A 13,942-nucleotide genomic window follows, 5' to 3' on the forward strand; every position below is an offset into this window, starting at 1 on the left:
TCTACTACAGACCTCCAAACCAGAAACAAGTGCTTGACCAAGAATTTGCCAGGGAACTGGCCAAGGCTGCACACTTTGTGTATGGCCATCATGGGAGACTTCAACTACCTGGACATCTCTCAGGATAAGCACTTGGCTAAATCCAGTCGTTCACAAAGCTTCCTTATATGTGTGGATGAGGTCTACCTGTCCCAAGAAGGTTATGAGCTGACAAGAGCTAAGGTGCTCTTGGTCCTGATACTGGCCAATGGGATGATCTAATCAGTGACATGAGAATCGAAGGGAAGCTGGGTGACAGTGACCATGAGTTGATCACTTTCACTATCCATCGCAAACCTGGCAAGTCATCCAACAATACAGTAGTCCTTGACTTTAGGAAAGCTGACTTTCATAAGCTCAGGAGGCTTGTTCTTGTGGCCCTGAGAGGCTATGATTTCACAGGGAAGGGAGTTCATGATGAGTGGTTGCTCTTTAAGGAAGCGATCCTAGAAGCACAAGGTGAGTCCATCACAAGCCATAGGAAAGGTGGTAAAAGGGCTCAACAATCCCCTTGGCTCAACAGGGAACTCACGGACCTCCTACATCTTATAAAGGCTTATAAAGGATGGAGGAGAGGAAACACCACTAATGGGGAGTATACTGCACTGGTACACACCTGCAGGGAACAGACTAGAAAAATCAAGGCTGCAACTGAACTCCATCTGGCTACACAAATCAAGGCCAGTAAAAAGTACTTTTTCAGATATTGGAGAGTCAAAAGAAAAACAAAGGCAAAATTGGACCCCTGCTAAACCAGCTGGGGCAGCTGACTACCGACACCCAGGAAAAAGCCAATCTGCTTAATGATTACTTTGTGTCAGTTTTTCACCAGCGCAAAAGGACCACCCTGCCTAACATGATGCGGAACAACCAGGGTAAAGGTGAGTATATGCCCACCACTGGCGTGGATCTTGTGAGGGAGCATCTTGAGAGACTGGACCCCCATAAATCATCTGGTCCATATAGGTTGCACCCAAGGGTGCTAAATGAACTGGCAGACATCACAGCACAACCACTTGCTAGCACCATGACTGAAAGATTTGGGGGTCATGATTGATAACAAGATGAATATGAGCCACCAATGCGATACCACAGCTGGCAAAGTGAACAAAACTCTGGCTTGCATCTACCGATGCATCTCGATCAACACCCAGGATGTCATCCTCCCTCTGTACTCAACCTTGGTGAGGCCACAGCTGGAGTACTGCATCCAGTTCTGGGCTCCACAATTTAGGAAGGATGTGGAGAAACTTAAAAGAATCCAGAGGAGAGCCAAGTGTGTGATCTGAGGGCAAGAGAACAGGACTTATGAAGAGAGGCTGTGAGCTATGGAACTTTTCCATCCTGGAGAAGCACAGGCTCAGGGGTGACTTGGTGGCAGCCTATAAGTACATAAGAGGTGTGCATCAGGATCTAGGGGAACACTTGTTCACCAGAGCACCCCAAGGGATGACAGGGTCCAATGGTCACAAACTCCTGCAAGACCGTTTTAGGTTGGACATGAGGAAAAACTTCTCTACTGTCCGAGCCCCCAAGGCCTGGAACGGACTCCCCCCAGAAGTGGTGCAACTACCTACCCTGGACACTTTCAAGAAACAAACATTTGGACATTTATCTTGCTGGGATCCTTTGACCCTAGCTGACTTCCTGCCCCTTGGGCAAGAGGCTGGACCTGATGATCTTGTGAGGTCCCTCCCAGCCCTAATGTCTACGATATTTATGACACCACCCCCCGCCTTCCACAGGTCAGTCTGTGGAGAGGGGAGAGGGGGCAGATTGAGGTGGAGAAAAAAATATTTGGGGATATACCCCATGTTGCAGGGGGGATCTGTGGGGAAGTGGTAAGGGTAAAGGGCCATGGTGGGGCAGGGCAGATTGAGGCCCCAGCAGTGAGGGAGGGAGCAGGGCACAGGCAGGCAGGAGGAGGGGCTGTGGGGAATGGGCCCCTGGCCGGGCTGGGAATGGGCCCCTGCCCGGCCGGGCATGGCCCTCGGGTGTCCACAAGTGGGCACCCGGGGGCCATGTGCCCTCTAGGCCTCTGCTTGTCCCCCACTCCCCCCAGCCCCTGCTCATGCCTATGCCCTGCTCCCTCACTTACTGCTAGGGCATCAGTCTGCTCCCCGCATGCAGCCAGCCAGGAGTAGAACAGTGGCAAGCCTGGGGAGAGAGAAAGACAGGAAGAACCTTAGCCTACTGTGAGTCCAAACCAGAAAGAGAAAGAAGCATACCTGGGAGCAAGGTAACCAGGGACTGATAAAATTACAGATTGGCTAATGTGTGGCCTGAAGCTGGACAGTACACTATCCGAACTGGACTTTTGAATCTAAGAGGACTAAAACCCTTACTGTAATGAGTGGATTTTGTTTTAGTTGCAACTTGGAATTAATGTCTGTGGTTGGCGTAAGGTGGGGTATAGGGGAGGTGGAGCCCCAAAAAGGGAAACCAGACAGGGAGACCAAAGGAGGGAACCAGGGGAGGCTGGACTTAAAAACATCCTCCCAGTAATAACCTATACCAACAAGATATGGCAGGGGAGAACCCCATGGGACCTTCCAAGGCATCTGCCCAGATGACAGGTTGTTGACCAGAAAGGTGACGGTGGTGCCCAAAAGGCCAGAAAGAGAAAAACGCACTAGTGAGCAACATGGGAGGCTACAGTTGCATTTTTCAAGACTGTAACTACATTAAGCGAGGAGTAGCTGTATAATTGTTATGTTTGTCAGTCCCCTATTATTACCACACCTGTGTAGATTTGGGCAAACTTGCTTTGAGGATTTTTTTAGGATAATAGATCGATGATTATGTTAAGTATGATAAAAGAAAAAGTGTTGTTGGTTGTTGCCTGTTGCAGGCTTGTTGTAGTGGATTCCTCATATTTTAAATAGTGAATTAGTATTTCTTATTGTACCTGCATCTCCTCTTTAATTAAGCAAAATAATAACTGATCGTAAACCATTGTAATCTTGGTTTGAAATCCTCTTTTTTGCCTTGCAAAAAGAAGGTGATCTCTTCAGTAAATATAATGATCTAAATCCTGCTTTTACCATAGGTTGGTCAGTTGAAGCTTCTAGTTACTGCAGTGTAGTCGGTCCTGTCTTCCCCATAATCAGGCATCTGCTCATTCATGATTCCTTGCATGTAATATCCTTTCAGATTTGTGTGTGCGTGCACGTATCTATAATATAAAATAAGAAATTAGAAGAAAACTGAATACTTGTGTTATGCTTTTGTTTCAGTAGTTCAGGTGTTCTTACACATTTAAATGCTATGTAGACTAACTGAAGTTACCATTCCTACCAGCAGATAAGCCAGGTGCCCAAAAAATTACTTGGACAATCTGTTTTGCCATGATGTGGAAGCTAAAAAAAAACAGCAAAAAAAAACCCCCGCAAAGATTCAAACCTTCATTCCTTACTAACACCTTACTTGCAAAAACTCCTTTTCAAGTCAGTGGGAATTTTGCCAAAACTAGGACTGCATCAGTTGGCCCCAAGATTTACAAAGAGCAAGTATGAATTTGTCAGTTAACACTTATTATTTAGGCAGTATAGAAGTACACAATTTGCATGAATATAAGGTCTTCAGGAATTGTTTTTATATGACCTAGTAGTACAGATGTAGTCATACACACAGTCCCTCTAAAGCAGGGGCGGACAATTATTTCGGATGGAGGGCTGCTTACTGAGTTTCGGCAAGCCATTGAGGGCCATATAACAGGCAACCAGAGGCAGATAAATATTAATTTTCTAAAATGTTTAGTGGCCCTTCGGGCTGGATAGAATGGCCTGGCAGGCTGCATCCAGCCCATGGGCCACATTTTGCCCACCCCTGCTCTAAAGGAGTCAGTGCCAGGTGTCATTGACCATTTGTCAACTCAGATGGCTCCAACTTTAGTGGAATATAGTGAATTCAAAAAGATGCATTGCAGTGTAGTGAATTCAGACTGACTTGCATTACATGGGTTTGGAAATGCCTGACTTCTAAATTTCTCTTACTTTAAACTCAGCCAAATTCTGTTATTTCTTCCACAACAACTGTTGGTGTACCTATATTTATTATGTGGTAGGAAAAGATATGTATATCCATAATGATGGTGAATACTAATATAATAAAAGGCCTAATGTGTCTGTCTATCTGTAACACTTTTGGCCAAATGTGCATGTGCCACCGAGAGGGCAGGCAGCAATTGGCTGCACAGCCCAGGCTGCTCAGGCCCAAGTTTGAGCCACTGCCGGAGAAGTTTCTGGCATTGGCGAACATGCCCCAGCTGCCCAAGCAGCAGGGCTTCCCCACACCTCCCTGCCCGAGGCTGAAGGGGAGGGTCATGGTGGCGGTGCCACCCCCAGGATGGTGGGCAGGGAGGCGGACGTGGGTCGGGGGGTTTGGAGCGGGGCCAGACCCAGAGTGGCAGAGAGAAGGGGTAGAGCAGGGCCGGACCCGGAGTAGCAGGGGTGTGTGGAGCAGAGCTGGACCTGGAGTGGCGGGGAGGGGGGGTAGAGCAGGGCTGGACCAGGAGCGGCAGGGGAGGAGAGTGGGGCTGGACCTGGAATGGTGGGAATGGGGTGTAGAGCAGGGCTGGACCTGGAGTGACAGGGAGTGGGGGTAGAGCAGGGCCAGACCCAGAGCAGCAGGGGACGTAGAGCATGGCCAGACCCGGAACGGCATCGAGTGGGGGTAGAGCAGGTCTGGACCCGGACTGGCAGGGGGGGTATAGTGGGGCCAGACCCGGAGTGGCAGGGTGGGGGGGTAAAACAGGGCTGGACCCGGAATAGGGGGCTGGGGGGCTAGAGCAGGGCTGGACCCAGAGCGGTGGGGTGGGTAGAGTGGGGCCAGACCCAGAGTGGCAGGAGGGGAAGAGCGGGGCCAGACCTACAGGGAGAGGGGTAGAGTGGAGCTGGACCTGGAATGGCAGGAAGGGGAGGGGAGGGGAGTGGAGCGGGGGCCAGACCTGGAACAGCAGAGGCATAGAGGAGGGCCAGCCCCAGAGTGGCAGGGAGGGGGTGTAGAGCAGGGCCACACATGGAGCGGTGCATGGAGTACAGCGGGCTGGATCTGGAACGGGAAGGGGGGCTAGAGCAGGGCTGGACCCAGAGTAGTGCGCAGGGTAGAGCAGAGCCAAACCCAGAGCAAGAGGAGGTGGAGAGCAGAACTGGACCAACAGTGGGGGGGAGAGGGGTAGAATGGGGCTGGACCCAGAACAGTGGGGAGGTAGAGCGGGGCCAGACCCGGACCACCGTGGGGGGGCAGAGCAGGGCCAGGCCTGGAGCTTCAGGGGGCGTGCAGTGGGGCTAGATGCAGGGCTCCATCCCCACCTGCCCCCTGCCCCCTCCCCCGTCATTCTTGACAGGCAGTTTGCTAGTGTAGTGTGGAAAAGACTTACCTGAAGAGACGGGGAGGCAGCGGGATGCCACGCCGGCAGCCAATCCTGGCAAAAGTGAAAAGATCAAAAGAGAAACATGGCAGAGCCAGGAGGAGCCGGGAACAGCTCCTGCATCTACCTGGGCACACTTTATAAGAGTGTGCCAGGGCCGATTGGTTGGCCAGACACCCGGAGCTGGGATAAAAGACCCGGTGGAAGAGAAGCCCAGGGGACCGGTCGTGGAGTCCCCAAGCAGCCTGGAGAGGCCAGAGCCCTTGAGCGGTCCCAATGAGGGGACCTGGTGAGTACCCTGGAAAGGGGTCACAGCGAGAGCACAGGGCCAGAGAGGGCCCAAGGACCTACTTACAGGGTCGGCGTGGACCAAAGAAGGCGGCAGGAATGACTGGAGTACAGCAGGACCCAGCAGTGCCAGGATACAGACGCAGCTGATGGAAGGCAGGTACCAAACCCAGGGGAGAGTCAATGCACTGGGGTACAGAATGGTGCTGAGGCCGGATGCCGTGTAGGCAGAGAGAAGGGGGGCCATAGGAGATGCTCAGCATAGAAGCATCACCATTAGCCTGCAGCCGAAGACCGCGAGAGACCGAGTGTCAAGAAGGTTCAGAACATCAACCTCGATAACACAGGTGACAACATTGCAGTTGGCGTTAGGCGGGGTGTAGGAGAGACGGAGTCCAACGAAGAAGGAACAACAGGAATGACCAAAGGAAGGGACCAGGGGAGGCAGGACCGAACATCATCATCCCGATACAAACATATCCATCATCAAAGAGGTGGCAGGCGAGGTCCCTAGGGAACCAACCCAAAGTCACCTCAATAAGCAGTCTGTTCCACCCAAGGAACCATGGTGAGGTTCGAGAAGAACCCACACGTGCAACGCTCAGGGGAAAGACACAGGAGGTTACATGTAGATATAAAATTTGACAGCAACATATTTACAAGTTTTCTTTTTTTTTCCCATGAAAAGTGTGAATACTAAGGACACATTGTTTCTTTTATTTAAAATACAATTAGTTGCAATTTAAATCCAAATACTTGTCTTGTTATAGTAGTCAGTCAAAACTTGCATAGTTTTAAGTCTAAAATATTCTGAAAATTGATGGTACTTATTCTGTATCTGTGTACTACAGTGGAATGCATATGGATTCATGAAAATATCTCCAAAATCCATTAAAGAAAGGAGAAGTTTACTTTTGTTTTTGTTTTATTATAATAACAACTGGAGTCACCAGCCAAGTTCAAGGCTGCAGTGTAAAAGGAACTATACAAACACAGAGTCAGTCATTAACCTGAAGTTCTTACCATCTAGCTCGCTAAAACAGACATATTATGGGAAAGAGACAGAAGCATAGGGAAGTGTAAGATATTTGCGCAAAGTCCCATAGCAGGGCAACAGCAAAAACACACAGAGAACTCAAGTCTTCTAATTCCCAGTCCACTGCCCCAGCTCCTAACCAAATGATGATTCCCATGTTCACTTCTGTAGAGAATATGTACAAAGCTATTATAAGTAACAAAATTATTAACATTTAACTTTTTCCTTGCTGTTTTCTGGGAAAATAAGTGCTCTCCTTTAGATTTTAAAGTCATTTTATTTCAGTCAAAAATGTTCAAGGTTGCATGTTATATTTTTTCATTTCATTCTAATGCCAATTTATTAGGCATAAATACCTTTGAACTGTTGCAGCTGATTCATTTATGTAGCCAGTTCCCATTTCACTTTGTGTATGAAAAGTCTGCTGATGTGTGCATTCTCACCATCTCCTGTTTGGGGGTTTGTTTGGGGGGTTTTTTGTTTTGTTATGGGTTTTTTGAAGCATTTTTCGTCTAATAATAGAATTATAGAAAAGCAGGGCTGGAAGGGGCTTCAGAAAGTCATATAGGTCAACCCCTTGCTCAAGGCAAAATCATCTGTGGTTTTGTTATATACAGTTTTAAAATAGAATAAAATATATTTATTCTAATTGAAATTGGACCCACTTGGTTTGATGAGAAGTTGTCTCGTTAACTAAAGTAACGTTTCAGATTGTTCAAAAACGTTGACTATTTTTACTGCTTATACTTTGAATATGCTAGTTTATAATTGGCTAAAACTATTTTATAGGCATTGAGACAGCTCTTGGATAATGTGGCAAAGAATATAAAATGCTACTCAACTTCAAAACTATATAAAAACATTTTGTATTCTATTCTAGTAGATATCTGTCCATATAATATTCTATAAATGCAAACCGTTTCATATGTTTACTTTTACATGTAACTGAGTCATTCTTTTTGCTATGTTTTCACTATTTCTAATTCTATATTCAGGCCATGCTTACTGCATACAACTTTTTGGTTTAGAATCAAATTACATGTTACAACACAAATAATTATTCTAATCCACTAGCCTATTTTTTTTTAAGCAGGACAAAGGCTACTTTTGTATATGCTTTGCAATCAGTATCAGAACTGTCATTTTACAGTATGAGAACTGTTGTCACTTTGTAGTTAGTGCATCTCTGAACAGACAACTGATTTTAGGCTCTCCATGTTTCAGACTGAGAGATCAGGTGAGGAATCTCAGTTCTCTACATTAAGAGGTTTTGTATGTGGAAAGAATGGTTTTGTCAGTTGTCTACTGAGGTTTGGAGCTGTGGATTCCTCTGGAATATGCATCTGAATTCCTTTTCTAGTCCCACAAATGCTGCATGCTGCCAACTTTTCTGACTTTGGAGCTCTAAATTAAGGCCAGTTCTGCTCATCCCACAAACCCTTTCATGTTCTTTAACCGCAGCCTGAGAAAGGCGCCTTGGTTTCAACAGCAGCAGACCAACATATGTTTACTTAATTCCTAAGACATGATGACAGTGGTCTTTATGCCACTAAAAGCTTTTCTCTTTATTATTTTCTGTTGAAGTTGATTTCTAAAAGTTCTTCACATGCCACGTGTTTTATTGCAGTGTCTTCAGTATGACCCATGAACAGCAATGGAAATTAAAGGAACAGCAACTGAAACTGCAGATTACTCAGCTTGAGACAGCTTTAAAGTCTGATTTAGCAGACAAGAATGAAATTCTTGACAGAATTAAAGTAGAAAGAGGTATCTATAAAAGACCATTCTTTTTCTTAATGCCCAGTTATATGATACATGCCACAGAAGAGCTCAGCCTGTAAGTGGTGACTCTAGGACTCCACTGTAAAACCCTGATTGGGCAATGTACTTCAAGCATGTCTAACCTGAAGTGCATACATAGTCCAAATAAAATTAGGTGTATGCTTAAATGCCTGCTGGGTAGGGGTCTGTAGCCACTAGAATTTTATATTTCCATTAGTCTTTTCAATTCAGGCCTAATTTTATTTTTCTATTCACGGGCATTTCCTCCATGGTCCCTCTTCTTTACTCATCTCTGTTACTTGCTATGTACTATACGAAGGTTCAAGTGATTCCTATACAGCTTGTTCTACATTTAGCTATCTATGGTTAGTAAATACTAATCTTAGTTAACAGCTAACTAACAGTTATTTCCAATAAAGACACTATTTGGTTTCCAGTCACATGATCAAATTTATCCCTTTTCCTGTGGTACAAGATATTTTTTGAGCTTCTTAGTAAATATTTAAAACCACTTAATGCTCTTCTTGAAATTTTAGCAAATTTGTTCCAAAACCCAAACCCAAGCCCAAACCAGAAAAAGCAAGATCATTTAGGTTAAGTACAGACAGTCAAAAAGCCGGAGGCTGAACTGATTCAGTCTTTGCAGGTTAGTCTAAGCTGCAAAGACAGAACCAATAAGTAAATGCACAGACATTCATTTTTGATTCAGGAAATGTAGCCATATTTCTGCAGTGGCTCAAGCCAGCAGCCAAGAGGCACTAAAGCATGGCTCTCTGGTATGCAGCCAACATGAGGAGTGTGTTTGCTTCCTCTTTCTGCTGCCCCCAAGGTCTCTGGGATTTGCAGTCCACAATCACAGCAGCAGGACATTGCAGGATTGCACATCACTTCCTCTTCCTGCTTCCATGTACATCTGGGATTTGTAGCGCAGTCACAGCCAGCACTAAGTAAGTAAGGCAGGGCAGCTCCATACTTGAGAGAAGGGAAGTTTAACTCCCTTCCCTGGCTGCAGACCCTTGCAGAGGGTTGCCTGAGAGGGCCAGTGAGCCAGGCCTCACTGCTCCAGCTAGGGAGCAGGGGGTGGGGCCAGCCCTGCTCTCTGGAACAGATGGCACAGCCCAGTCCATGGCTGCAAAATGCTAGAGTGCTGGGGGACTCTGATTTAACTTGAACCAGGAAGGGGTGTGGGACAGAGATTTCATAAAGTGGTTTGACCCAAATCAGTTAAGTCCGATACTACATTCAGCCAGGTTCATCTTAAACCAGGAGCAAAATTAAAATTAGACTAACACCAATTCTTAAAACATATCCAATCCTTCAAGACTAGAATCTTAACTACCTATTCCCTGCCATGCTCAGCATTCTAAATTAAAAAAGCTACCTGTAAAAATAGATAAGCTGTGCAACATGCCCTGAGGGTCAGCTGAAAAGATCCCAGTATTAAAAGAATATCATAGACTATTTTATAGTAAGGAGAAGGATATACTCAACAGGGCATATTGTGTTTTGCCCAATTGACTTACATTAAGCAGATGGGAATTTGAAAGGTTAATGCTTGCACATCAGGTTGACAGTGTATATTTGCATCTCTGTGACCTAGAAAATTCATTTCTTTTATAACAAATGGTAAGGGAATATGTCAGTGGAGGATGAGAAATTAAAAAAGAAAAACCTCATTCAGATAAGCCATATAAAATGATAAAGGATGATAGACTCATACTTCTATCTCTTAAAAACTCCTGATTTGTGGAAAGATTTAGGTTTAATTTAGACCATTTATGACTTGTCTGTATTAAGAGTTGCATTATTATAACCAAATCACTTTAAAATCAGTTGAGCTAATCCTGAAGATTTACTTCATCCTACTAAAGCAAAATTCCTCTTAATTTTTCACAATTGATTTATTTCAGCTATTGATTTATACCTTAGTTGATAATTTTGAAGTTAAGCTAGATGATTTAATGTTTTTACCATTCAAAATGAGTAAGGATCTTACAAGAAAATTATTGAAAATGTCCCTAGTCAGACAATTATGTTCAAGGTTTCTCTTTCTGGCAATATACTTTTATTTGCGAGTGAAGTTTTTGATGCAATGATTTGATTTTTAATGAGGGTAAAAAGACTGAATAATTTATACATTAAAATCTCTATACCAGTTAGAGTGGTGCTGTACCACCACCACCTTAGCTAGTAAAAATAATATGAATCACTATGGATAGGGAATTAGAGGGGATATTTAAAAATACATTTATTATGCAAAAGTTAATTTTAAAAAGCAGTCATAATCTTTGGAGTTATGTTAAATTAAATGTAATGTAATGTATTTTGTTTGTTTTTTAAAGACCAAAATGAGAAGTTGACTCAAGAGAACAAAGAAATACATTTACGTTATCTAGAGCATAAGGAACATCTAGATGAACTGAAAAATCGCATGAAGTTTTTCACCAAGGTGAACTTTTTATCCCTATTGATGAACAAAAAAGCTTTATATTTTTTATGCATTGTGCAAGTACTCCTCTTAAAAGCAGAAGAATATAGAAATATAACAAATTATTTATTCATGATACCAGAAAAAGTGCCATGTTTAGTGGAATGCACTATGTTATGCTGAATGTATCTCTCCATAATTCATTCACATTTTCTTACATACTTTTATTGACTATTTCTGTTTCAGGAGAATGATATTGATGTGTCAGAACTCAGTGAAGCCCTCATGCTTATAAAGGTAACTTACGAACATTGATCACATTTTCATATCTGCTGTACAACTTTTTAACTCTGTTATGACTCTTTTGTATCTGCTGAACAAGGCCTGGGTTTTGAGAGGAATCTAATTTGTGTATCTTTTAGTAGATAATGCATCTGGCTTGTACATGGGCACGTGTCATTTTCAGCTACAGAAAAGTAGAAGAGAAAAGAAAAGTTGGCAGCATGAAATTTATATGGGATATGTACGTATTTCCTTACAACATCAAAAGTGAATTTAGTCAGATCAACAAAAAAATGCTATAAAGCTTCTTTTTACTTACTCCAGTAAAAAGAGTTACTTTCTAGTGTTGTTTTCACATTTTCCCATTATAGTTCTGATCAAAAACAACTTTTTGTTTAGTAATTCTGAAAGGTTTGCAAGCATATTTCAAACTAAAATATTAAGCTCTGAAAGCATAATAAAAAAATGCTCTCACTAGTGACTGCTCTTTCCTTATTTATGAAAGAACCAGAAAAACTCCTTTTTTTCTCTAGGACATAACTTGTAATTCAACAAGATTTGCAAAGAAGTGAAATAGAAGAAATGACTATAGAATAGAAGAAATTAATATATTCTTCTCTCCTGCATTCAAGTAAATGCTGTTTTATTATTTTTAAGGAAAATATTCATAGTTTTATGATGTATGCTATATCTTAAACTCCTAAAAATAAGGACAAAATAATTCCAAAATGAAAGGCTTTTTTTCATTTATTTGAATTTTATTAGCAAAAAAAGCTCTACTATTTTACTACTATTAAAAATCCAAAAATGTGTGATAGAGATAACATAGAAAGTTCCAATCTTGCAAGTATTGTGAGCAGCAGGAACCAATATATTCTTCATCAAAGAAAATTCCTCATGATTAATTTTATAAATCAAATAAAAATAATAAAATTTACCTGTTCTGGTCTTTAGCATTTAACTGGTATATAATTCAGCTGCCACAAAAAAGAAACACTTCCTCAAACAAGCCACATCTGAAAACATATTCTAACCCTTGTCTATTCACTAATCTCCTAAATGGCCCCATGTGTATATCATGAATAAAAGAGGTGATAAAATAGACCAGTGTAGAACCTGTAGAAGAGTATGCCCTCAAGGCAGGCAAGGAATCCTCTTGTATGACATTAATATTAAAGAATAACTCAAGATCAAAACTACAATAAATAATGACATAATTAAAATTGTGAGACACTAATACAACATACCATGTTAAACTGAATATGTCAGCTCTCAGGAAATGTTCATTAATATGAATATTTTAGATCATGGGTTAGCAACTTACAGCCCGAGGGCCATAACCTCCCTACAGTGCCACTGTATCTAACCTGAGGGTTTTGCCTACACCCGTATCTGTGCTGGGGTTAAAAAGCAAAGATCTGTGCCAGAGCCAGGCCACTTCCAGCTGTGCCCTTGCCACTATTGCTTCTTCCCCTGCCCCCAGCCAGTGGAGAGCTGTGCTGGAAGCTGCATCCATGCTTCTGCTGCTTCTCTCTCCCTTTCCCTGCCCCCTGCAACCTTCCACGTCCTAGCTGTGGTGCAGAAAGCAATACAGGTGCATTGATACATTGGGTCAATATTGGATCAGCACCAATATAAAGAAAATGAACTATATCGGAAATTGGCTTTTTTTGCCTGAGGTCGATAAATGCCCCAGGTATGCATGCAGACACATCATTCATGGGGCCAGGAGCACAACCTGGCAGCTTGGAGGCCAGCGTTGGGCTGGTAAGTCTGTTGTGGGGGAAGGAGAGGAGGGAGGGAAGGGGCGTGGGTGTGTCAGATCGAGGCCCCTGTGGTGAGGGAGGGAGTGGGGCAGGCGCTACCCAGCCAGGGTGGAGTACAGAACTGAGCCTCTGCTTGTCTGGGAGATATAGGGGGGGGCAGCTCCTGCTGCTGTGTGCACCCCGGGAGGGCACAGGGGCCATGTGCCCTGGATCTGCATGGGGTGGGCTGCTGCTGCAGGCTGTAGCCAGGGCTGCTCTGGGCTTTTCCCGGTGGGGACTAGGCCAGGCTGCGCTCGGGGTTGGGTGGGTGGTGGCACTCGGAGGGGGCTATGGCAGGGGCTACAGCAAATTTTGAGGTGACTGCAGCCACCCCCATAGCCCCCTCCCAGTACTGCCACCACCTGCCCCGAGTGCAGCCTGGCCCAGTCCCCACCGGGAAGAGTCCAGTACAGCCCTGGCCCCAGCCTGCAGTGGCAGCCCACCCCACCCTGTGCAGTTCAAGGGGCACATGCCCCCCATGTCCTCCTGGGATCTGATACAAGCCGATATGCCCCCTTAAAAATCAGCTACCAGTATAGGTCCAAAAAATCTCTATCAGTGCACCCCTAGAAAGCAGAGCAGAAGATGTGGGCAGGGAGTAGAAAGTAGTGCAACAAATTGGGCACAGGAAGGAGGTAGGAGCGGTATTTAGGGAGGGTATGGAGATTTGATTTTTGGCATACCTACCAAAAAGGTTGGCTCCCCGACTGGATGATGTCATCATCATCTTCAGAACTGTAATCCACATTATGTGATTTCAAAGTCCGTAGTTACATTAGGAGTACATAATATGTATTAAAGCTTTATACTGGTGCCCATCATGATGATATCTAAGTTTCTACACTGTAGTTTGCAATGTACAGTATAGTCTGGAGATACCCATGCTTGTAGGAGTGATGCATAGAGGGTAC

The 13,942-nt window shown here is 44.1% G+C and overlaps 1 protein-coding gene across 2 annotated transcripts in view; it reads left to right on the top strand.

The window, feature by feature from the left end:
• Positions 1-13,942, top strand: part of RPGRIP1L (RPGRIP1 like) — an 82,760-nt gene that overhangs the window by 62,397 nt on the left and 6,421 nt on the right. The window contains exons 10-13 of one of the 2 annotated variants that reach the window (XM_019497455.2): positions 8,362-8,501; positions 10,859-10,965; positions 11,191-11,241; positions 11,370-11,543. In XM_019497455.2, coding sequence (XP_019353000.1) covers positions 8,362-8,501; positions 10,859-10,965; positions 11,191-11,241; positions 11,370-11,528 — 457 coding nt within the window. In that variant the 3' untranslated portion in view covers positions 11,529-11,543. Of the gene's footprint in view, positions 1-8,361; positions 8,502-10,858; positions 10,966-11,190; positions 11,242-11,369; positions 11,544-13,942 lie in introns of those variants that run through there. The other variant, XM_059713788.1, reaches the window with a different exon arrangement.

Source organism: Alligator mississippiensis, chromosome 10 (assembly GCF_030867095.1).
Source record: "Alligator mississippiensis isolate rAllMis1 chromosome 10, rAllMis1, whole genome shotgun sequence".
NCBI classification, from domain to species: Eukaryota; Metazoa; Chordata; order Crocodylia; family Alligatoridae; genus Alligator; species Alligator mississippiensis.